Here is a 23,865-nt window from a genome sequence, read left to right as displayed (position 1 = left end):
TAAAAATGGATTATTTTTTATCTTATATTTAAGACGTCTTTTAACATGAAGTTTAATTATTTTATTTTACTAGCACATGTATGATGTATATGTACCATCAAGAACTATATAAAAAAAAATTTCAAATGAAATTTTCATTAAAATAACATGAGATATTAATTATTGATCAAATTAGCCTCTCTCTAGTCCCTCTCCGGTGAGACCCGGAAGGGGATGAATCTCCTCCCCCTTTTTTTGTTCTTTCTTTCATTTTCTTTCCTTTGGTTTGATTTTAGAACCCAATAGTAGCGTCCAAATTAAACAACGGTAGTAGCCGTCCTTTCCACCTCGTATTTTGGCTTCTCATCGTGCTTGGGTTTCATCGATATTTTGCTGGGAAACTTAGATCGACTCCTTGTGTTGCTAATCTACTCTTTTGCCGTTGGCTCAAGCCCATACGTGTCACTACACGCTTCTTCCCGGTGCCACTATGCCTTGTAGACACCAGACTTTTTCTCTCTTCTTTTTGGCACGCGCCAGATGTGGTTCGTGCGAGGAGGAGTGTGGATCTCACGCGCTTTGCGATGAACCTCATGCTTCGAGTTTCCTCTGCCGTTTTCTTATTGGATCTTGCCATTGAAGTTGGTTTTCTTTGTTTTGTTCTTGTTTTGTTGTGTTATCCTGGCCTTTAAGCTGAGGAGAGATAGTTTCGGTATGAGGGGTTTGTCTCATGGCCGGATGAATAAAGCTTGTTTCTTCCGAGATAAGACATATCCATGTATTCATATCTAGTTTGCCCATAACAGATCTGCCCCTTAAATGGAGTGTACACATGGATTGGATTGGAGGAAGTAGATACGTTTTTTATTGTTAAATTTTCAGTGTATCTATGATGTTGTACTTTTCCTAGCTTATGACTATATTTCTTTGTAAGAGCTTTACGCTCTGTATCTCTTATTATGGAATGAAGATGAAAGAATTCCCTAAAAAAAAAGTATTGATCAAATTAATTAAAAAACAATAAAAATTATATAAATAAAATTAAAATAGCAACCTAGCACAAAAGTCACTCATTTCTCAAGGGCAAACGCCAACCGTCAACTTAATAGATTGTCATAAAATTGTCTAGTTTGTAGAGTAATGTTATTTTAGGTATTTTGGGTTTGCAATTTAAAAACTTGTGATTTGTGAAGGAATTTAAATGTAGGATCTTGTAAATATTCTTCAGAAAGGATTTCTCCTGTTTTGGTGAAAATTCCATGGAGAACAAGAGACCTTCAGAATGCTGAAAACTAAAACAGAAAGTAATATAACAAACTAATGTAAATTATAGAGGCTTAGTGGTTGTATTCTCATGGGACTCTATTTATAGAGTCCCAATACAACCCTTGACCAAGAGTTGTCTCTCTTGACCTGTTGCCTCCACCTAGAAGTACATTTATCTTCATGTAAATATTATACAATTAGGTGTGGGGATGAACACACTTATAATAGTGTGATCATCATATGCACCTTCATCTCCCACTTGATCATACTATTTTGATTGGTAATAAAACCATAGTTGTACATGATTACCTTTGGTACCATAAAACATGTCAACTCCTTATCTGCTAACGCTTGCAGACAATAATCAGATCATAACATCTTTGATGTGTGCACACTTATGTTATTTGCACATTTTTACCATATGTGTCTGACTGACAACATACTAGTGGTGACTTTACCTACTATGTAATTTAAGCAAATAACATTGATTATCCATAGTTGGGAATACAGTCCACACCCAAACTACAATTAAGGATTTTTACATAGTAACCATATGTAAACTTGTATTGAATCATTCTTCAATTTCTTATCTCCAAGGTTATCCCTATTTGAGATTTACATTGACACTTCTTTTCGATGATTTATTATACTATCGGTATACAAATATTATACCAAACTTAACATAATGCCTTTGGGTGGACTTTACATTTATGTCAGTTTATAATGTCTGTTATTTACAAGTGTCATTCGCCCAAAAAATATTTTAATGAGGCGAAAGAAACGCATACCATCATTCATTCAGGCATCCCTGAATCCTTCTGATTATGATGTTCAACCATGTAGTCTTTTCTTAAGTTTTCCTTAATCCTTTTTTTGCTATATGCTATCTAAATTTATCTAGAGTTAACCCTTTAGCCATGGGATTAGCTATCATTTCTATTGAGGGAATAAATTCAACTTTTATTTCACCTCTTTCCACTATATCTTGAATATAGTGATAACTTATTTCAATGTGTTTGCTTTTAGAACTTTGAGCTCCACTTTTTATTAAAGAGATGACATATTTATTATCACAAAATACATTGACAGGTCCATCTGGCGTTCCAAAGTTTAAACTTTTAATGAAACATTTAATCCAAACAACATTGCTTACCGCTGTGTTGCACGATATATATTCAGCTTTCTTTGTGAATTTTGCAACACAATTTTGTTTCTTACTTAACCAAAAAACATCTGTTCCCCCAAATAAGAATACATAGCCACTTGTAAATTTTCTGTCATCTACATCTCCTACAAAATCCGCGTCAGTGTATCCTGCAATGTTTAGATCTTCTAATCCAAAATATAAACCTATGTTTTTAGTTCCTTGCAGGTACCTAAATATTCTTTTTACTGCTTGCCAATGCTCCTTTCCTGGATTTGATTGATATCTACTAATCAATCCTACAGCATGACAAATGTTTGATCTTGTGCTTGTCATAGCATACATAAGACGGCCCACAGCTTGAGCATAGGGGACGGTTTCCATTTCAAGGATTTATGTTTGATCTCGAGCACACATTGTTTTGCACAAATGTTGACCCTGTGAAACAGGTGTATTTAGAGGTTTAGATTTATCCATATTAAACCTTCTAAGTACTTTTTCTATATATTTCTCTTGATCTAAGTATAACAATTCCGAGGTCCTATCCCTTGAAATTTTTATTTCCAAGACATAGGTTGCTTCACCCATGTCTTTCATTTCAAACTTAAATGCTAAAAAGTTCTTTGTTCTTTGAATCATTTCTGAACAATTTCCAATCAATAGTATGTCGTTTACATATAATGATAATATAGTTAACTTATCATTGTCATTATATATGTAAACACAATGATCTAGTGGACTTACCTCAAAATCTATTTCCATGATAGCCTCATGAAATTTTTAAGTACCATTGTCTTGAAGATTGCTTTAGCCCATACAGTGACTTCTTCAATTTATAAACATTTTATTCATGTCCATTCACATTGAATCCTTCAGGTTGAACCTTATAGATGTCTTTTTTCAATTCTCCATTTAGAAATACTGTTTTTACATCTAATTGGTACAACTATAAATCCATCTTAGCTACTATGAACATGATTATTCTTACTGAGGTAAATTTTGCTATGGGCAAATAAGTATCAACAAAGTCCACACCTGGTTGTTGAGTGAATCCTTTGGCTACTAACATAGCCTTATATTTATCAAGACTTTTATCTGCTTTGAATTTCTTCTTCACTACCCATTTACATCCAATAGCTTTTTTTTGCTATGATAGATTTGTGAGTTCCCAAACGTCATTTTTGCTGATAGAGTCTAATTCATCATTCATTGCATCTATCCATTTGTCTACATCATCACCTTTTACAGCTTCCTTGAAACTAGTAGGATCATCTTGAAGATTTAAGTCATCTATACTTAGTAAATAATGATCTTTAAGCATGACTAATGGTCGTTTTTGTCTTTTAACTCTCCCACTGTTTTCATGATTAGGGCTATTGAGATCCAATCCCCTTACTCCCACTGTCCTGGAGATTTGTAATGTCTTCATTTTCAAGTGAGCTTTCGATAGGTACTGGTTGTGCAGATTCTTTATCTTCTAATAGTCTGATATCTTTCATAGGAGTGATTAGTTCTGAATTTTCAAGGAAAACAGCATCTCTGCTTTCTATCAATCCATTCTCAGAATGGTAGAATCGACATTTACTACCATGCTCAACATATCCTATGAACTTGCATTCCCATGTTTTATCTTTTAATTTATCCCTTAAAGGTTTTGATATAAGTACCTGAGCTTTGCATCCTCACACTTTTAAATTTTCTATGTTGGGTTTCAGATCTGTCCAGATCTCATAGGGAGTTAAAGGTTTGGATTTTGTCTTAATGTTGAGTATGTAAGCTGATGTGGATAAGGCTTCTCTCCAAAAATGAATTGGCAAGTCAACAAATGCCATCATTGATCTTGTCATTTCTATTTATTCTTTCTGCAATACCATTTTGTTGAGGCTTATATGACATTGTATACAAATGTTTTATCCCATTTTCTTTGCAGAAATTATCCAGAGCTTCATATTCTCCCCTATCATTATTCAAGGTTTTGATAGATCTCCCTAACTGTTTTTCTACCTCTAATTTGAATTCTTTGAACTTATCAATAGCTTCAAATTTGTTTTTAATGAGGTAAATATATCCATACCTTGAATAATCATCGATGAAGGTAATAAAGTATTTCATTCCTTTATGTGTCTTAGTTCTTAATGGTCTCAAATATCTAAGTGAATTACTTCTAATAATTTTGATGACTTCCATTGTTTTGAAAAAGACTTGTTAGTCATTTTTCCTTTAATACATGATTCACATGTATTAAAATCTCTATAATTAATATGAGGTAGTAATCCACTTTTGCTCATTCTTATCAATTTGTGTTTATTAATATGGCTTAATCTTAAATGCCATAGATAATAACTACTTTTAGACACATGTGAGTAATGTGAAGTAGAAACTTTATTAATAACGTTAACTAAATACATATTATCTACTTTTATACCCTTTACAAAAGTATTCCCTTTCCTATTGTAGACCTTCCCATATTTAAATTTGATCTCGTATCCTTTGTTATCTAATACAGGAACTGATATTAGATTTTTCTGGATACTGGGTATACAGAATACAAAACATCATGCAAAATAATAACTAAACCTTTGACTGAAATCTTACACTTTCCTTCTCCTAACACATCACTATATGTGGTATTGCCCATGCAAACTTTATGCTCTCCAGCAGCTTTCTCTTTGAAGTCTACAAAAAATTCTTTACCCCTTGTGATATATCTAGTTGCTGCTAAATCTATCCACCACGAGCTTGAAGTTGGTTTTACCATCATTGCTTCAATGATCGTCATTGCAATCTTCTTTGGTCTTTTATTGCAATTGAGTTTTGGACAATTCACTTTGAAGTGTCCAACTTTTCCACGTTTGAAGCATGCTCCTTTAGGTTTAACCTTACCTTTGGGCTTACCCTTCCATTTTCTTTTGAACTTTTTGGGTTTGTCTCTGAATGTAGGAGCTTGGATAGTCTGTGGTGTGTTTTGGGCCATCATCAAATTGCTGGATGTTCCTTCTCATCTTCTTCTTTTCATTCTCTCTTCTTCGAGTACGGGTAACACTGGTAGAGAAATCATGGAGACTTCCTTTCCTCTAAGTGTTAAAGAAGTCACCACATGTTCCCATGATAAATGAAAATCGTTGAGTATTGTGGTCACCTGCATTTTATTTGATACAGGATGACCAGCATTTGCAAGCTCCTTTACAATTAATTCCATTTGGTTTACAAATTCACCCACATGATCATTTTCACTCATACGTGCACAATTGTATTTATCCAATAGCAACTGTACATGTGTATCAAATCTTGGGCCATACTTTGCCTCTAGTGCTTCCATCATTTCTTTGGCAGACTCGTGACCTTCAAATAGAGGAATGATGGTGTCCTTCATATTGTGAAGAAGTGTGGCTCTTGCCATTAAATCGTCTTCTATCCATTGTTCATGCTTCTTTTCTACTTCTCCATCATTTAGGTCAACTAGATCAGGCTTCTCAGATGTAAGGGTGTACTGTGCTTTGTCATGTGTGAATACATAAGTAATGTGTCGTTTCCACATTCTAAAATTCATCTCATTGAGACTTTTGATTCTAGATGAATCAATATTACCTTTAATAGTCATTTTAGAAAGTAGAAGTAACAACACAATAATAATAATATTTACTTTAATAATTTTTCAGTACAATTTTTACAATTGTCTGAATAATTGTACTAATTATTACAAACTAAATAATTGTTTGTGATTCTAATTATTATTACAAACCAATATTGTTTGTAAAAATAAAAATAATAACAATAATAACAACAACTCCAAAAACCCTAGCAGAGCTTAAGGAAGTACCGCAAAGCTGAGGGGGAGGGGATTCTCCCCCTCCCCCTCCCCCCTCTCTTTCCTTGATCTGTTCCCCCCTTCCTTCCCCATTTTCCTTCCCCCCTCTCTTCCCCGATCTGTGTTTCTTTTCTTTTTTGTGTTTGTTTTTGGATTTCGCTTTCTTTTCCCTGTTGTTGTTCTTTGTTTGCTTGTTTATTTTTTCTTGCTAGGTGTTTGTTTGGGCACACTTTGTGGGTGCAGTTCATGGGGGATTCACTCAAACTTCCCCCCAATTTCTTTGAGTGCGCCGCCGATCTCCTCCGCGCCAGCTTTGCCGTTTACTGTCTTTTGCTGGGTCTTTTCACGCGTTCCCACCGCGATGTGCTTCCAACGCCATCTACGCATCGGTTTCCGGCAAGCACGCGATCGGCTTTTCTTCCGGCTGCTGTCATCCGCCTAGTGTGCTCATATTTTTAAATTTTTAGTTGTATTGCTTTAATTTTCCCTGTATTTTTCTTGTACTGCTTGTAATAAGGCCATGTCCTCTTTCTTAATCTCCTCGCTTGTTATTTTGGTCCAGACCCCTGGGGTTGTGGATGTGAACGATATCCTGGCTTTCGGGTTCAGGAGGATGTGTGTCGGCATGGGGTCCTTTTGATTTCAGGGTCGAGGAATAAGTGCTACCTATGCATTAGTTTGTGTCTGCCTAGCGTAGATTTGTTATTCCAACTGAATATTAGTTATAGATTAGCGGATGTTTGGCGTCTTTGATGTGTAATCTTTTAGTTACGACTTTGATCTTTTAGCTTCGGCTAGGATCTTTCAGAACGTTATGTTCTATGATTGTAAGAATTTTAATGCTCTTGATTCCTCTATTAATGAGATAAGAATGATTTTCCTTCAAAAAAAAAAAAAAAAAAAACAACAACAACTCCATTATCATTGGGATAAGTCAGACACGCCTTATATTTGTTCAGGTGACCCTTATAATATCAAAAAATTGGATCTGGTAGACTGACCCGATCACTCGTCCTCAGAGGAGTGTAGCGGTGTATGCCTGTAAGCCACGGGTCCCTAGGGCTCTGCTCAGCGGTCCTAACAATCCTTAAAAGATGTCGACCACTCATGCGTTTGTCAGATGAGATCTCTGTTCTAGCCAAATCTGGAATAGTGAACGCAACCTCCTTGTGTTCACTTGGATCCAACCAATGGGATCGGGTGAACCTCCGGTTGATGCTTCGATGGCTTTGATTTGAAAACCAACCTCTTTCCCAATTATTTATATGATTATAATGCTGAAAATTATTGAAATTATTATAAACAGAACCTGTAGAGTTGTAGCCTTTTGAATCAGCTTCCAATGGTTTTTGAACAGACGAAATTGGGGCTAAAACGGGCAAGAACAGTCGAAATTACTAAATCTACCTTGAACCGGTCGGTTTAGGTGAACCGGGCGGTCTGTGGGTGTTGGACCGGATCTGTTGAAGTCGGATCTCTTGAACCACTGGTTAAAGCACGGGTTGAATCCCGGGTTGGTTATCGGATACAGGCGGAATGGCGGGTCGGGCTTCAGGGGCGCGGGCTGTTTAGTAACGGATCGGGCTTTAATGGGTCGGGTTCCAACTGGTTGGGCTACATTGTGGACTTCAAGCGTGGGCTTCAATCTAGGCCTTTTTTATCTAGGCTTGGGCTTTCAATACAAACTTTCGGGCTGTGTGTTTTCACTTTGGGATGTTGCGGAAGGGCTGACGTATTGGGCTGCAGGGTCTAGAAATGGCGTCGTTATAAGTCTTGCAGGCATGCTTCAGAAGTCATGGAGCAGGTCGGTTGACCCGATCCAAAATCAAAACGGCATCGTCCCGTTTCACTGGGACGGTGTCGTTTCTAGAACAAGCGCTGGAAGGCGCCTGTGCAGGGATGCCCGAAACGACGTCGTCCGTGTTATTCTGGATGGTGTCATTTCGCAAGAGGTGCTGGTCTTCCTCTGCGGCGTCGTTTTGCAAAGAAGACTGAATGTCTTCTTCCTGGTTGGTCAAAACACTGTTGTTTTGGCAAGTTTGCAAATCTCCTTCGCCTGGTTCGTCTTCTTCCTCAGGATCCTCCTCCTCTTACAAATTTTGCAGATTTTCTTACTCCCAAAGTGAGAAAAATGAGTCACAATCTTCAGACGAAGTGACCCTTGGGCTTTCTTTTTCCACACACGATCTTGAATTGTAATATGGGTTCGGAGATGAATTTTCATTGTTGATTGTGATGGTTTTTTCTAGAAAAATCTTCTTCAAATCCTCCAATGGCTGACTTAGAAACTTGACCTAGTATTTCTTTTCCAAAAAATGCGTTCTCTTCATTGCTTCAATATTTCCTGTATATTGCAAACCACCAATCGTCAAAACAAGAGGTTGTTCATCTGGCTTCTCTATGGATTTGTGCAAATTGTAGAGTGCAACTGTAGAAGCCAAACCAATCACTTGACGATTGATTGTTTGACGAATATCAAACAGAAAAAGTTGAGTCTCTGTAGAAGTTTTTGTAGAATTGTTGTTTTTCTCTTGATCTTCCATCACCATTTGGGCTCTGATACCACTATAGAAATTTGAATGTAGGATCTTGTAAATAATCTTTAGAAAGAAGTTCTCCCGTTAGGGTAGAAATCTAATGGAGAATAACAGGCCTTCAGAATGTAGAAAACTAAAACAGAAAGTAATATAACAAACCAATGTAAATTATAGAGGCTTAGTGTTTGCATTCTCATGGGACTCTATTTATAGAGTCCTAATACAACCCTTGACCAAGAGTTGTCTCTCATGACCTGTTACCTCCACCTGGAAGTACATTACCTTCCTGTAAATATTATATAATCAGGTGTGGGGATGACCACACTTAGAATAGTGTGATCATCCTATGCACCTTCAATTTGAGAATGCAATTTTTATAAATGCAGTTAAGTATATGGTAAAGTTATAGTTTGGTTAAAATCACGCCTTTTTTAAAATGCATGCTTGCCTGCGATTTGAAAACACATATTTTTTACGTTTTCAAATCATAATTTTTTAAAAATGCACTCACTAACAGTACATTTTATGCGATTTGATTTAAAATTACAGACTTAGTATGCGAAAATCGCAATGCCAAATGCACCCTTAGTAAATTGTTATATAATTGTCAGACAATTAGGATGACGCGACAGTGAAAATCAATCATTGATAATTTTTATTTTTTATTTTTTGAGAAAAGCTATATGTACTTTTAAGTTTCAAATGCCTAATCATTGATGTGACATTAAAAATCACCATTAAATTTTAAACGGTTTAATCTGTCTATAATATATTAATGATAATTTTCACTATCATGTCAATAAATAAGTACTTAAGAATAAACACTAAGGAAAAAATTATCAAAAGAGCAAACCCTAGCCCCCTTCCAATGTGATCCAAAAGGGAGAAAGGATGGTTCTTCCATCCTTCCTCAATTTCCCTTTTTCCTTGTTTTTGTTTTAGATTTTGTTTAGATTCCAGTAGTAGCGCCCAGCCTCATTAACCGCTTTGGCCATCTATTATGCATCATCATTCATTTTCCTCCCCGATCATTTGGCTTTGTTAGTTTCTGCAAGGATTCTTAGATCGGCTTTTTCCAAAATAGATCTACATTTTTGCCGTTGGTCCAAGTTCTATATGTGTCATTACACCTTCTTCCCCGGCACAAATGAGTCTTGTAGACAACAAACGCTTTCCCTTTGGTCGGCATGCGACAGTTATGGTTCGAACGAGCCGGAGCGTGGATCGCTTGAATCTTATGCACTTTTGTGTGAGCCTGCTACTGTTGTTTGTGGTTTTTTGTTTATTCATATTGTTTTGGCTTTCGAGTTGAGGACGGAAATTTTTCGATGTGAGGGCTTATCTCTCATGGCCAGTTAAATAAAAACTTTTGTTGTAGGGATATGATCTACCCATGTCTTAGATCTAGTATGGCAATAACAGATCTATGCCAAAAATGATGTTTGTACATGGGTGAGATCGGAGGTCATGGATGCGATTTGATTGTTATATTTTTTTATATATCTACGACTTTGTAACCACATAGCTTTTGCCTATGTTTTTAAGAGCTTTATGCTTTATGATGTTAGAGAGTTTGTTCTCCTAAATGCACTGAATGGATACTCTCCATTTCATTTTAAATTGAGAGGATCTATTCCCTTTAATTTGTGACTAGTATTGATTTTAATATTGATTTTTAATGACACGTCATCAAATTATAAGGCACTCATATATATTTTACTATATAACGCTACTTATTTTTAATATCATATTATAATAATTCTATACATCAGAGCATTCTTTGCAGCCTCACCAAAACCATTTTTTGGTTATTTTGGTGAGGCAATTTGGTGAAAGTGGCTAAAATCTTCCATTTTCAGCCTCATCATTTTAACCCAAAATAAATTGTGAGTGAACAATACTCACTATTTAATAGTGAGTACTATTCACTCACCATTTGAATAAAAAAAAAGTTTGGGGAAAATGCAGTTTACCCCCTGAAGTTTAAGGGGTTTTTCAATTTTAACCCCAAAGTTAAAAAATTGGCAATCTACCCTCTTGAAGTTTCAAAAATTGGTAATTTAAACCCTCCGTTTAATTTTTCCGTCTAAATGGACGGAAATCTATGAAATTACATCATTACCCTCAGGTTTTTTTTTAAAAAATTTCTGTCCAATTTAACGAAAATTAGTAACAGAAGGTTTAAATTGCCAATTTTTAAAATTTCAGGGGGCTAAATTGCCAATTTTTGAACTTTGAGGTTAAAATTGAAAAACCTATGAAACTTCAGGGGGGTAAACTGTATTTTCCCCAAAAAGTTTTTATCTCCTCCCTTTCTTTGTTACGTTCTTCTCTTATCCTTTAATAGTTAAAGAAAGAATAAACAAATCTTTGAAAAATAATGTTTAAATGGAATAGTGAAAGTGTATTGTTAAAATGATAGAGTTTTATTCCAAACTAGTTTGGAGAAACTTCCTTCAACTCAGTCTATAAAAATGATATGTGTCCTATTTTTTAATAACATGTGAGATGCATATGAGTTTTAAATATTATTTATTCCAACTTTGTCTTTGCTATTAAAAAAACATGTGCATTTCACATGTTCAAATGACACATGTCATTTTTATAGACTGAGTTGGAGAAAGTTCTTCCAAACCAGTTGGAGGAAAACTTTGTCAATAGTGAGGCCATTGGAGGTGCTTTAAAAAAAGGAGAAACTTCATTTTAGCCCCCTAAACTTTCACGCGATTTGACAAACCCCCCAAACTTTCAAATCTCTCAATTTGGACTCCTAAACTTTCGATTGCTCTCAATGTAGACCCCTTCGTCAATTTTAACCGTTAAAAATACCAAAAAAGACCAACATATCCCTAATTTTTGTTTTAATAAAAAAATGTTTTGGAATTAAGAGTAAATTTGAAATTTTATACAAAAGTCAGAGTTATAAACGTTATGTAATGTTTAAAATCTAACGGATGGGTCCACATTGAGAGCAATTGAAAGTTCAGGAGTCCAAAGTGAGAAATTTGAAAGTTTGGGGGGGTTTGTCAAATCGTATGGAAGTTCAGGTGGCTAAACTGAAGTTTCCTTTTAAAAAAATGAGTAGTTAAAATAAAGAAAAATGTACTTTTAATGAGTAAAATTTGGTGAGATTGTTAATAATACTCTAATTCTTTTATTCACTTTTTGTTTATCTAAAATTGATGTGACTATGTCCCTAAGAAGTAGCTCAATCAGCTGGGACTATGCCTTATAAAGCGAAGATCGCTAGTTCAAGAATTGAATCGCCCTCCCCCCTTTGTGTGGACATGTAAACAAAAAAAAAAAAAATTGATGTGTCTATGATCCCATGGGAACAATTGTTCAAATTTAGAAAGAAGTCCTTAATTTTGGTTTTTACTTTATTTATTTATTTTTATTTTGCGCTGATTCTGTCCGTTACAGTTGCCGTGGCACGGATCCAAGTCCAACACATGGAGGCTTAGAGACCATGGTGGAGTGAAGGCCCAAAAAGCCCTTTTGCGTCTTTCACTTCCAACTTGATCCCCCATTCATCGACACCGAATCAGGCGGATCTTTGCCACCGAAGAAGAAAGAAGAGAAGAGGAGGAGCGTCTCACGCTTCGACGCTGTGGTCATGTCGCGGGAGAGACCCAGGAGAGGCACACTCCCTCCGGCTCAAGAGGTACCCATTTAATTCTCTGTTTTTGGTCGCAGGGAAGGCAATGGAAGAAGCATAGAGAGAGCCCAAAATCTGAATCTTTTTTCACGTTTGCTGTTGTTTCTGATATTGAATATGCTTAAAAAGTTATACCCATTTGGTTTATTTGTTCCCTTTGATTCATTAATTTCTGTTTCCTTTCTTTCTAACAATTTTGTCATATAGCCAAAAGCAGCATGATATTTACAAATTTTTTTTTTTTTTGGTGTACTTGTGTATAAGCAGTTTCTTTTCTTTTTTTTTTGGATTAATATTTGAACTGGGTCACTACGTTTTGTCAGATTGGACTTTGCTTATGTCTCCGAGAAAATGGAGTAAAAATTTGAGCTTAGCTTATGTTAATTTTTGTGTGTACATATGCATTTCACCCCACCCCCCACCAAAAACAAAAGTTATATTGTTTGGCTGGGGATTTTTATCAGCAACGAAGTGGAGCATAAGCTTAATTGATGGGATTGAAAGCAAGACTGTGAGTCTCAATTACGTGTAGATTCGCGATCAGATTTTGTTGGGTGGTTTGAATGTCTTGTATCACATAAAAAACTTGTTGCAAGATTCTATTTCTGGGACTGATAATTTTTTTGATATTGATTTTAGGGTTTTGCCTTGTCATGGGTTACACTTTGCTGGTCAAAGTGGGTTTCAATGAATTAGAGATAATAAGTTTTGATTATGCTACCTTCTTTTTGTTGTTATATGCAGCATGTCGAAAAATTAGAGAAAGTTGTGGAAGAGGGTAATTATTATGGAGCTCAACAAATGTACAAATCTATCAGTGCAAGGTATATGCATTATCCTAACCCCGCCCCCCAAACCTTATTTGACATAAGTATTTAATGAACTCAATTTCTTTGTTCTTTAAAGGTCATTCACACTTGTCACTTCTCATTGGCATATAAATGAATTACTCTTGTTTCAATCTAAGGTATGCACTCTGATGAAACATGCATGCTTTGTCTCAGATATGCTTCTGCTCAGAGGAATTCTGAAGCTTTGGATATCCTTCAATCCGGTGCGTGCATCCAATTGAAACATGATCAGGTTATTCCCCTCCTAGTCCAATATTCCTATGTTATTGAGTTGACTTTTCTCTACTTTGTGTGTTATAAATAATTATATCAGTTATGGGATTTGACAATCAGCCTATGAATGAATTGGATTCGGGCTGGATGCTGATATACTGATTTTGCATCCCTAAGATGCTATATGGTTCTATTTATGTCTAGTGCTGTGGATTGCATTTGATACTATCAATGTTCAATGCAAATAATTCTAAGACACTAAATAAAGATCCCACACATTTATCCCATTGCCATATTTTTCTACATTGGCATATTAAGTGTTTGAAATCTTGTTGCTGCTTACATGAATATCTTTCATTAGTTGATACACAAATTTACATAATTTAGATATGGGGTTCCAAATGACTGCCTAACTTTGGGATATAAATTTTGGATTGACTAAGGACGAAGCCAATCTTCACCAATAGAAAGGTATGCCCATGGATGGCTAGTTGGGCACATGTTTATGGATTTTATCCAAATCCATACTAATGACATTTATTTTAATCATATATATATAATGAATTGTGCATGATTTGTCATTAAATGATAGCTCTTCATATCTTTTTTGAATCTATTCTGTTGACACACTGGAAAAACATTTCAGATTACTTGTGGGGCAGAGCTTGCTGTGTTGTTTGTGGAGACACTTGTTAAAGCGAAAATTCCTTATGACAATGAAACCCTTGGTCAGTTCACCTATCTTTCCCTGTGATGTAATTTTTAGTGATCATGAACACTCTCTTCGTCAGTTCTTACTTATAATGTATCTTTTTTGCTTATTAACTCTCCCTGGGCCAGGTCTGCTAACTTGGTTTTGATTGTTCTTTACATGTGTTATAACTTGGGGAAGTTATGTAATTTAACTGGATTTTTTTTTTTTTTTATAAGTAATCACAAATTCTATGTTGTAGCCGTTCTTTGGATTGAGGGAGTTGTGTGCATATTGAAACACTATAAATAGTTTCCTGATTTGGATTGGTGTCTTGAATTAATAGTTACATCATATGTTAAGATGATCATCTATGTTTTTTTTCTGGTCATATTAACATTTTGATGCATGTCTTTCTTTGTGATTATGACAAAATGTCTACGTTAGACCGTGTCAGGAAAATTTACAAGATGTTTCCTCAGATTCCTCTGCCACAACACTTACCAGATGACGATGAAATGCAACAACTTTCTGAAGCCCTTGGGGCAGCAAAAATACGTGTAGAGGGCTGCTCATCATTCTTAAAGGCTGCTATAAGGTGAGACTACACTTGTTTTCTTGGTTGTAAAAGATCTTCATGGTTATATTTACTCTTGCAATTGTTCGGGTGCTTTTAGTGGATGTTAGCATGTCCATTTTTATCTCCAAATCTCTGGTTCTAATTTTTCTGAGTTTTTGGAATTTTGTTCTTTATTTTCTATTCTTTAGGATTCTGTTGTATACTTCATGTGTGTTAGGGTTGTTGTGCTTTTAATGAATTTACATTACTTATATATAAAAAACCGTACCTTGTGCTGCTTGTCTCTGGTGTAAAATCTGTCAGAAAAGTATAAGTGGAGGACTATCTGTAGGATGTATCTGAAAACCTATTCCCTTTGTACCCAGCTTGTCATATTGCTTATGCGTCAGTTGTGGGTTCGTCATTCAGCATGGGAAATGCATTTCTAAATATTCACCTTATGTTTTTTAGGTGGTCTGTGGAGTTTGGAGCACATAGGAATGGATCTCCTGAATTACATGTTATGCTGGCTGAATATATATATTCTGAATCTCCTGAAGTGGTAGGTTTGATGGCAAAAAATGTAGGCTTCAAGAAGAATCTGGTTGTTGCTGCTTCTCTCTAATTTATGAGCCTTATTTTTCCCTTTTTTTTCTTTCTTTTTTGGGGTCTAACTATGAGCCTCACAGTTTATTGATAGCTTTTTCTTGATTAAGCTCCGTAAGATTTCTTTGAAAGGCCTTAGGGGGATTTGTAGTAGATTCTAAATATGGCAGCTCGTGGGATGGGTGATGTTCAAATGAGGTTCACGGATCGTATGGGGTGGGGTTATAGAAAAATATTAGGAGGGGCTTGGGGGGTTTTCTAGTCATACTCGATTTGAGATGCGAGATGACTCAACTCAAATATTAGATTCTAGCATGACATGTGGTATGGGGTTTAGGCCCTGAAGGAAGCTTTTCCGGATTTGTATAGTATTGCTCGCATTTAAGGATGCTTTCGTGGCAGATCACTTGGGAGTTATCTAGTGACTCCCATTAGTGGAATGTGAGCTTTATCGAAGTGGATCACGATTGTGAGGTAGATGTCTTTACTTCATTTTTCAGCTTGTACTCCTTTAGATGGAGACGGGAGGTGAAGACAAACTTTGTTGGACCCCTTCCAAGAGAAGGTAGTTCGGCGTTAGATCTTTCTATAACATCCTTGTTCTTGGAAGAGTATTTGGCGGAATAAGCGGCATTTTTTGCTTGGTTGGCCGCCCAAGGGAAGATCCTGACCATAGATAGCCTAAGTTAGCGGCATATCATTGTGGTTGATTGGTTCTGTATATGTAAAAGGAGTGGGGAGTCCGTGGATCATCTTCTACTCCATTGTAAGGTTGCTAATGCCTTATGGAGTGCTTTTTTAGTTGTGATGGGTTAGCTTTGGTTATGCCTAGTCGTGTGGAAGACCTTTTTGCTTGTTGGAGAGGGTTGTGCGGCAGTCCTCAAAGTGCAAGTGTGCAACAATGTGGAAGATGTTGTCTTGCCTTCTATGATGTTTGTAGAGGAAAATGATACAAGTTTTGAAGATCGCGAGAGGATGGTGATAGAACTAAGTATTTATTTTTCAAAGCTTTTTATCACTGGATAATTGCTTTAGACTATCTTAATTTGTTTAGTTTTCACTATTTTCTTGACATTTTTTCCCCTTTCTAGCTAAGTGTATCTCCTATATACTTCTTGTATACTTGGGTTGCGCCTTTTGCACTTTTTAATGATGTTTCGATTACTTATCTAACAAAAGAATTTCTTTAATATTAGTTTGGTAAAACATGTTAAGCTGTGTATTATTATCAATTACAGTTGCAAGATGCATACAAAATTATTGGCAACAATTATAATAAGAAAAAAAATACCTCAATCTCGGTTGAGTCATAGCCTAACCTAGCTTCACCAGAGGGACCCAAGACGGCTAACACTAATTACGCTAGTGTGTGGATTTCCATTGCAGGTTTCGACCCACGCCCTAGTGCCTTACCAACTACTTAAAAGTTTCATTGAGACCACTAAACCACAACCGCCGAATGTTTCTTGACATTTTGATTATCCATAAACAACTGTGATAAATACCTATAAAAAAAAAAAACCAAAATTAATATGAAGAATATCCTAATATATCATATATGCCACAAGAAAATGAAAGGAAGTGAGATTTAGATGGAAGAAAATGGTGCTTTGATGTGAGACAGGTGTAGGTAGCGTTTCAAGTACCACATGACTGGTAACTTTTGAGCCATCTGAATGTATCACTCGAACTAGTGTGAGATGATTGGGTTGTCTAACCACTGAAACAAAGCATCTTTGTAAGAAGCAGAATTTCAATGGATTCTTTTCAAAGGAGATGAGAACGTACACTTTATGAAATTAGGACATTAGGACAGATGCCCCATTACCATGAAGATGCAAAACAAAATCACAAATTTGATTTTGTAGCAGTTCTATGGATTGAGGGAGTTGTGTATATTGAAACACTATAAATAGTTTCCTGATTTGGATTGGTGTCTTGAATTGTTAAGAGACAGTGGCTTATATTCAAAATGGGGAATTTATACTAGTCTCTAGTTCTAAGGCCCCATGGGTGGAGCATTGCCAAACGAGTGGAGTGGAACCCATGGGTCCCATTGCAGGTCTTTCCTTGATGAAGGAATTTTTTGTGTTGGGTCAAACAATAGGTTTGGGGGGTGCGAGGCATACCACGGGTAACTGTAGGCTGTAACCGTGCCGAGTATTGAATGTTAAAACTTGATTCGGCTAATTTCATTTTGAATAGCAGCCGGGCTTATCACCAAGTTAGATAATTTGTTCAAACTCGCTTCATTTATTTTTCGAACAAACTTGAACTTGTTCACAACTTGTTTAATTAACTTCTTCATTCCTTATATAAATTAAACATCGCCATTTTTTATTTTATTTTTATATTTTTTCATAAATCCATGATTATCATTAGTTACTTAATTATGTTTAAGATTTTATAATTTGAGTTAATTAGATGAATTAAATTTTATTTATATACTTATAAAAATTAACTTCACCAACTTTATATTTGTAATAAATCAGATATAATTGTTTATAATTAAATGCACTATTTATATTATATTTTCTAACCTCATCTAGAATTTTAAACAATCAAATCATGCACACACACACACACACACACACACACACACATATGTATATTAAGACCCACAATCACAAGAATTCAACTTGTATCTGTCACATAGGAAGAGAATTCCATTTTATCCTTTTAAATACTAAAAATGTTCTCATCACAAAGTTAAAAAAACTATAAGAAATAATAAAAATGAAGTTATGCGAGTTTGTACGAGGCCTATATGAGTCAAGCCATGTTTGTACAAGTTTGATTACTTTAATAAATAAGTCTAAATTTCTGTTCAAGCTTGATTCATTTATTAAACGAATCAAACTCTAGTTGTGTTTATATAATTCAAGCTTGAGCCATTTATGAACAGTTCAAGTCATTTACAACCCTAGGTGACAATATATATATATATATATATATCTTTTAACCCAACTTTGTTTTAATAATATAGTGAAAGAGCTGCTTGCTTCTATGGATGTAGGTACAATGCAACCACATAAATTGTCTACTATTCTCTCTCTCTCTCTCTATTTTTCACCGAATTGCATAGTTTCAACATGGACCAACATGCTTCACCCATTTGGAACCTATTTTCACTATATTCATTTCCTATTATTATTTTCATGATGGCATCATTGTTCCTTGAAGATCTCATAATTGGGATATTTTTGTGCTCTAAACTAGTTCGAAAAATTGATAGAATGATTTAATTTCCATGGGCCTAACTGCCCTTTTAGTTATTATAAATCTCAGGTCATTGAAATGTACTTTAAATAATTGCATGAAACCTGAAAGTACATTTTAGTCCGTGGTTAGTCTTGGCCTTCATTTCAGTGGCTCAGTATGTGGACCAATGCACTGCTTCCTTGCAGGACATGGCTAGAGTATCATATTATTTTGTTAGAGGAAACAACCCAAAGAAGTTTGCTTCTGTTCTCGTAAATTTTATGGGAAAGGTTAGTGTCCTTACTCTTTATCTTTCATTTTCATGAGTATTACTATTAAGATGCTGACGTACAAAAGATTATACCAACCATACTTTTTGTGTTGAAACATGATGTGGCATCCCAGCTATATTATTTGGTTTCACTTCTTAAATATTTATATTCTATTACATTTTATTTTTGAAATTACTTAATACTTTCAGGATTGTCTTCTTATTCGATAAATAAAAATTGAGTTATTCATCAAAGTGATGCATGCTGAAAATCAATATGCAAATTTCTTGAAATATGCCCATCTAACAGAACTTATAATTAATAATTGGATTTCTTGAGCAAGCTACCATCTGTATCAGCTTCACCATAGTATTTCCTTTTTTATTTTGGTTGGATAGTTTTATTCAATTAATTTAGTTCTCAACTTTGCAGTGTTACCCAGGTGAAGATGATTTGGCGATTGCACGGGCAATTTTAATGTAAGAACACTCAAAAACTAGATACTTGAGTTGTGATTGACTATTATCATTAATATCCTTTTTGAAGGATGCTCAAAATTGAGAAATACTTAAGAAAAACATGCTTTACATACTTATTTATAATTTGCACGATATTGAGTTCCTCCCCTGGCTAGCCCCTTTTCCTTGTTTATTGTTTATTTGTTTATTTTTTAAATTCCACAATGAGGTACCGAGTTTGGAAACCTATTAAGCATTTTTGTCCTTTTCATGACAGGTATTTATCTGCGGGTAATCTGAGAGATGCTAACTGCCTCATGGATGAGATAAAGAAACAAGTGGAATCTAAGCAGCTTGAGTTTCCCCAATCAGATCTGATCCAGTTCATCATATATCTTTTGCAAACGTAAGTTGTATTTTATTTTTATTTTATATCAATTCAGTATTAGTAGCAGCTGCAGAGGATGGATGCATTTCTTTAGTGCCAGCTTCATGAAGTTGGCATGCAATGCAGGGTTGCTGTACAGTTTGGAGTATGTTGATATGACTGCTCTATTATTCAAATGCTTGCATTTTTTCAAGTGTGCTCAGTATGACAATTGTTTTATTAGCCTCCCTTCCTCAAAAAGAAAAAGTTGATAAATAAAAATCAGGTTAGATTGTTAGTGAGATAAACAGAAATACTACTAAAATAAAAATCAAGTTAGATCATTAGTGAGAATAACGGAAATACTACTTCAAAAGAAATTGATATTTGAATATAATGATTGGAGAAATCAGGAAATTTCTCTAGCCTTGTGTTCTGCTGGGGAACTACTAAACTCGTGGAATAACAAAAGAAATAAGAAAAGATAAATTTGATATGACATTTTTTACCATGTCATCACTGGAACAAAAATGATAACCGAAAGTGAGTCTCTGATTCATAATCCATAGTGCGTCGATCTTTAAATGGTGATGACTGGAGTGACATTACATTCAAACTTCAAGTCTTTCTCCTGCTTCTGCTCCAACTATTTCTGCCATGCAAGCTTTAACATACTTTCTGTTTCGACACCATCTTTTGTGAAGGTAGGTTGTATCATTTTAGAGAGATATAGTATGATGATCATTGATTAATCCAAATATTCTTTCCAATCCAGATTGCAGAGAGATGCTTTGCCTCTTTTTAATATGTTGAAAACGAGTTACAAGACAAGCATAGAAAGGGATCCTGCATTTAATGAGGTGTGCATTTTCTCGATTTATAAGAATACATCTCCTACTAGATATAAAAAGTTATGCCTTATTCTGCAATCTGTCAATTTTATATTGTCTGAGTTCTGAGTGCATTGAGCTATTGGCGTCTTTGCTTGATTTTATTTTACTTTATACTTAATTTTTTTGGCCTGTGTTAATTCTAACATGAAGATTATGTTTTAGTTTGTAGATGAAATTGCTGAGAAGTTCTATGGAGTGCGGCGTAGAAATCCCCTGCAAGGGGTGTTTGGGGATATCTTCAAGGTATTATTCATTGCCTTGAAGTGATTCTTCTATGGACTCATATTTTTCTACTCTTAAGTTATCCAGACATTTGTAACGTATCTATAGACAATAAAAATTTACAGTCAACCCCTTTGTCTCGGAAAAATTTGCAATGCCCCCCTACCGTTCAAATTAGTGTTTAAACTAATACTTTAATGATCATATACCCAGCATGTGAACTTGGGTCAAATGCATTTACCCTTCACTTATCACTTTTGCTAAAATGATCGATTGCTTCTCTCTTCCCCCCAACTCTGTCAAAACCACCCATCTCTACATCCAAATAAACCCTCACTTCACAAAAACAGATAATCTATTGTACTTTCTCCCCCTCACTTAGACATTTCCTCAAACACTCACAGTGGGCACAACTCTCTCTCCTACCCACCCCAAAAGCAATGTGTCTAACTGAAATGATGCTTGTGTGGACCTCTCTGCGTTACATTGAGCCCTAATTTAACTGAGAGCGTATTTGAATTATTTGCTCTAATTGAAAAGTGAAAAGCAAAATCTTCAATGCTCTTATTCTGTCCTTGAGAATATTTTACTGCCTCTGCTATTGTACTAGAACTCTTGAAGCTAGTGGGTCCTAGAAAATCCCAAAGAATAAAATATTCTATTAAATAAATGATCTCCTAAGGAAAGAAACAATTTGTGAATATCTGTTGTGCTAATGCAGGGTGTCTTTTTTTTTTTCCCATCCCCCATTTTTATCTGGTCTAGTATTAGTTTTCTTTTCCTTTTTTTTTTTTCCTTTTTCTTAAGATGGTAGAGAAGGGGGAAAAAGGGTTTTTGTTTGAATAATAACAAATGAATATGATACTTAGTAGTAGCAGAACTCTTTCTTGAGATGCTGACATTTATTGTACAGATGATGGGAGGTGAATAGCAATGTGACACAAGTTCAATCACTCTGTACCTCTGTGATCCTGCAACTACATTTTCTGTGCCATCAAAAGGAGTAATTGATCTGTATGGCGCACCCTGCCCATTTTTTTTTTTTATATAGTGTTTCTGGGTTTCTACTGATTGTAATTTTATTTTCTTCAGTGAGGAGAAAAAAAAAAACTTCCATTATTTTTTAAACCCGACTGTATCCTTGCTTACTACACTCTTTGCTATTGGCTTTTATTATTTATTAGATTATTTGAATTATATGCATGTTTCTTCATGCTTTGCCTGAGTTTTTTTTTTTTTTTTTTTTGTCAATGCGGGGAAGGGGGAATTATAGAAACATGAAATACAAAGGGGATAGTGCCATCCTAAGGATAGTGGGGAATGAGTCAAATAAATGACTCGGCCCATCAAAGAAACATATATTGCCAAAAAAGGCAGTTTCGAACCAGTAGGGGATGGTATCAACATGAACACTTGCTGGGATAACACGACCATCAGTAGTCTGTTGAGGGTAACAAACATGACCATCAGTGTTATACTTTCCACTATCTAGAGGAAGATTTAGCAAAAGAAAAATAAAGGAGGAAATGTTTCTAGAAAATCTAGATAAAGTGGTCCGTTTCGCTAAATTGTGAGCGTAGAAATTTGCGCACTAGGGAACCTTAAAAGTTGACTAGCTATTGAGGAAGGCTAACCAAATCTGTCTGAAACTAATGAGGAGATATTTCGACATGTGAAAGGTGGGTGTATTGTAGGCCAAGAACTACTGTTGGAGAGTCCCTTTCTAGGACTATGCCCTGTCTTAATTTCAATGGTTTGAGTTAACTGCAAGCAAGGCTGCAGTAGCTTTACCAACATTTAAATCACATGGGCGGCCGGTGGAAGGTGATTGCGGGGCTCATCTGCTTTGGACTGCTTTGGACAGCTTAAGATGTGAATCAAATTGCTTGGAAAATGTGGGTCTTACAATCTTGACAATTCCAATCGAAGGTTCTGGGGTTTTAGTTTTTCCAAGTGTTATATACCAGTGGTTTTTATAGCTGTTGATTTTTCCATCAATGGTGCATGCTTACTCAAAGGCAATCAGTCTATCCTCCTCTTCTTTAGTTCTTATCTTCAATAATTTCTAAATAATATGATTACATCAAGATATTTATAGCCGTGATAATGCTATCAAAGCACCTTTTTTGGGTGAATGGCTAATTTTTCTCGTTTATCTTAACCACAAAGTGTAGTGTAGTGTAGGCAGCGCCAACTGTACTAGTTGCTGTAATTTTCAAACAATAACATCACCCATCAATTTTCAAAATTTCTTATATTCTTCTTTTCACACCAAAATTTGATCATTGTGTTGGCTTTCCTTTAAAAATATCTTGATGCCCATGAAACTCGGGGCGGGGCATAAATGTAGGTGTAACGCCCCGACTTAAATAATAAGTTAATCAGTCGAATAATTCATGTGACACTACTACAATAATTTTTGATGTACTGCTACAATAATCTTTGATTCTTGCAGTGAAAATTGCATGTTTTTTTTTTTTTTTTTTGAAACCACAAACTCACTTTTATGATTCAAATTGAATACTAGAGTTACCACCATTCACCAAGGTGGTAGTCGAGATGGTAAAGCAGCCGGGTAAACCCCCCCCTCCAGGGGCACGAGTTCGAACCCGCTTGCGGTAGTAGTGCGTGCTCAACTCTGGGCTTTACCAACTCGCACCTTTGTGGGGCTGTGGTGACGGGCTCGCCGCTTAGGCAGTAGCTATGGCTCAAACCGGACATTCCATGGCGAGGGGGGGCCCCTATGGTTACGCCCAGGGGGGGAAATCTACACTGGTCGCCCCTCTCCCCTCTTTTTTTTTTTTTTTAAAAAAAAAAAAAAATAAAATTGAATACTAGAGTTTTAAATTGAATTTACCTTACGTAAATATTGCAAGTGGAAAACTGCGAGTCCATGCAGTAAGTAAAGCTGGGCAAGTAGGGACGGAACTACATGGCCCCTCGGGGAGTCCCCAAAAATTTTCAAAAAAGTCCATATATTTTTTTAAAAATTAAAATTTTACCTCTAAATTTTTTAATTTCCCCCCACCCCCCCCAAAACTTCATTTATCCCTAATTTTTTTTAATTTTGCTATTCTCAAACTCTAAATGCTAGTTCCACTTCTGTGGTCAGGGTTTATGGTTCTTCCGGATATCGGGTC

General features: G+C 35.6%; 1 protein-coding gene across 1 annotated transcript; it reads left to right on the top strand.

Moving 5' to 3' along the window:
* The first annotated feature begins 12,167 nt into the window (after positions 1-12,167).
* Positions 12,168-21,938, top strand: LOC132184419 (protein GET4-like). Its single transcript, XM_059598045.1, has 12 exons — positions 12,168-12,398; positions 13,137-13,216; positions 13,397-13,475; positions 14,103-14,184; positions 14,595-14,745; positions 15,178-15,268; positions 18,720-18,803; positions 19,218-19,264; positions 19,521-19,649; positions 20,386-20,470; positions 20,666-20,746; positions 21,639-21,938. The coding sequence occupies exons 1-12, from the start codon at positions 12,351-12,353 to the stop codon at positions 21,654-21,656; spliced, it is 975 nt and encodes a 324-aa protein (XP_059454028.1). The 5' UTR covers positions 12,168-12,350; the 3' UTR covers positions 21,657-21,938.
* The last annotated feature ends 1,927 nt before the right edge of the window (positions 21,939-23,865 follow it).

Source organism: Corylus avellana, chromosome ca6 (assembly GCF_901000735.1).
Source record: "Corylus avellana chromosome ca6, CavTom2PMs-1.0".
Lineage (NCBI taxonomy): Eukaryota > Viridiplantae > Streptophyta > Magnoliopsida > Fagales > Betulaceae > Corylus > Corylus avellana.
The sequence above is the reverse complement of the archived record's forward strand: the minus strand, read 5'-3'. Positions and strand labels throughout refer to the sequence as shown.

What these genes read in the sequence shown, in the direction of transcription:
- LOC132184419 (XM_059598045.1), top strand. Translation starts at nt 12,351, where the DNA reads ATGTCGCGGGAGAGACCCAGGAGAGGCACACTCCCTCCGGCTCAAGAG. An exon ending in TTCTTAAAGGCTGCTATAAG is followed by an intron (nt 14,746 to 15,177) that starts GTGAGACTACAC and finishes TATGTTTTTTAG; the next exon opens with GTGGTCTGTGGAGTTTGGAG. An exon ending in ATTGCACGGGCAATTTTAAT is followed by an intron (nt 19,265 to 19,520) that starts GTAAGAACACTC and finishes TTTTCATGACAG; the next exon opens with GTATTTATCTGCGGGTAATC.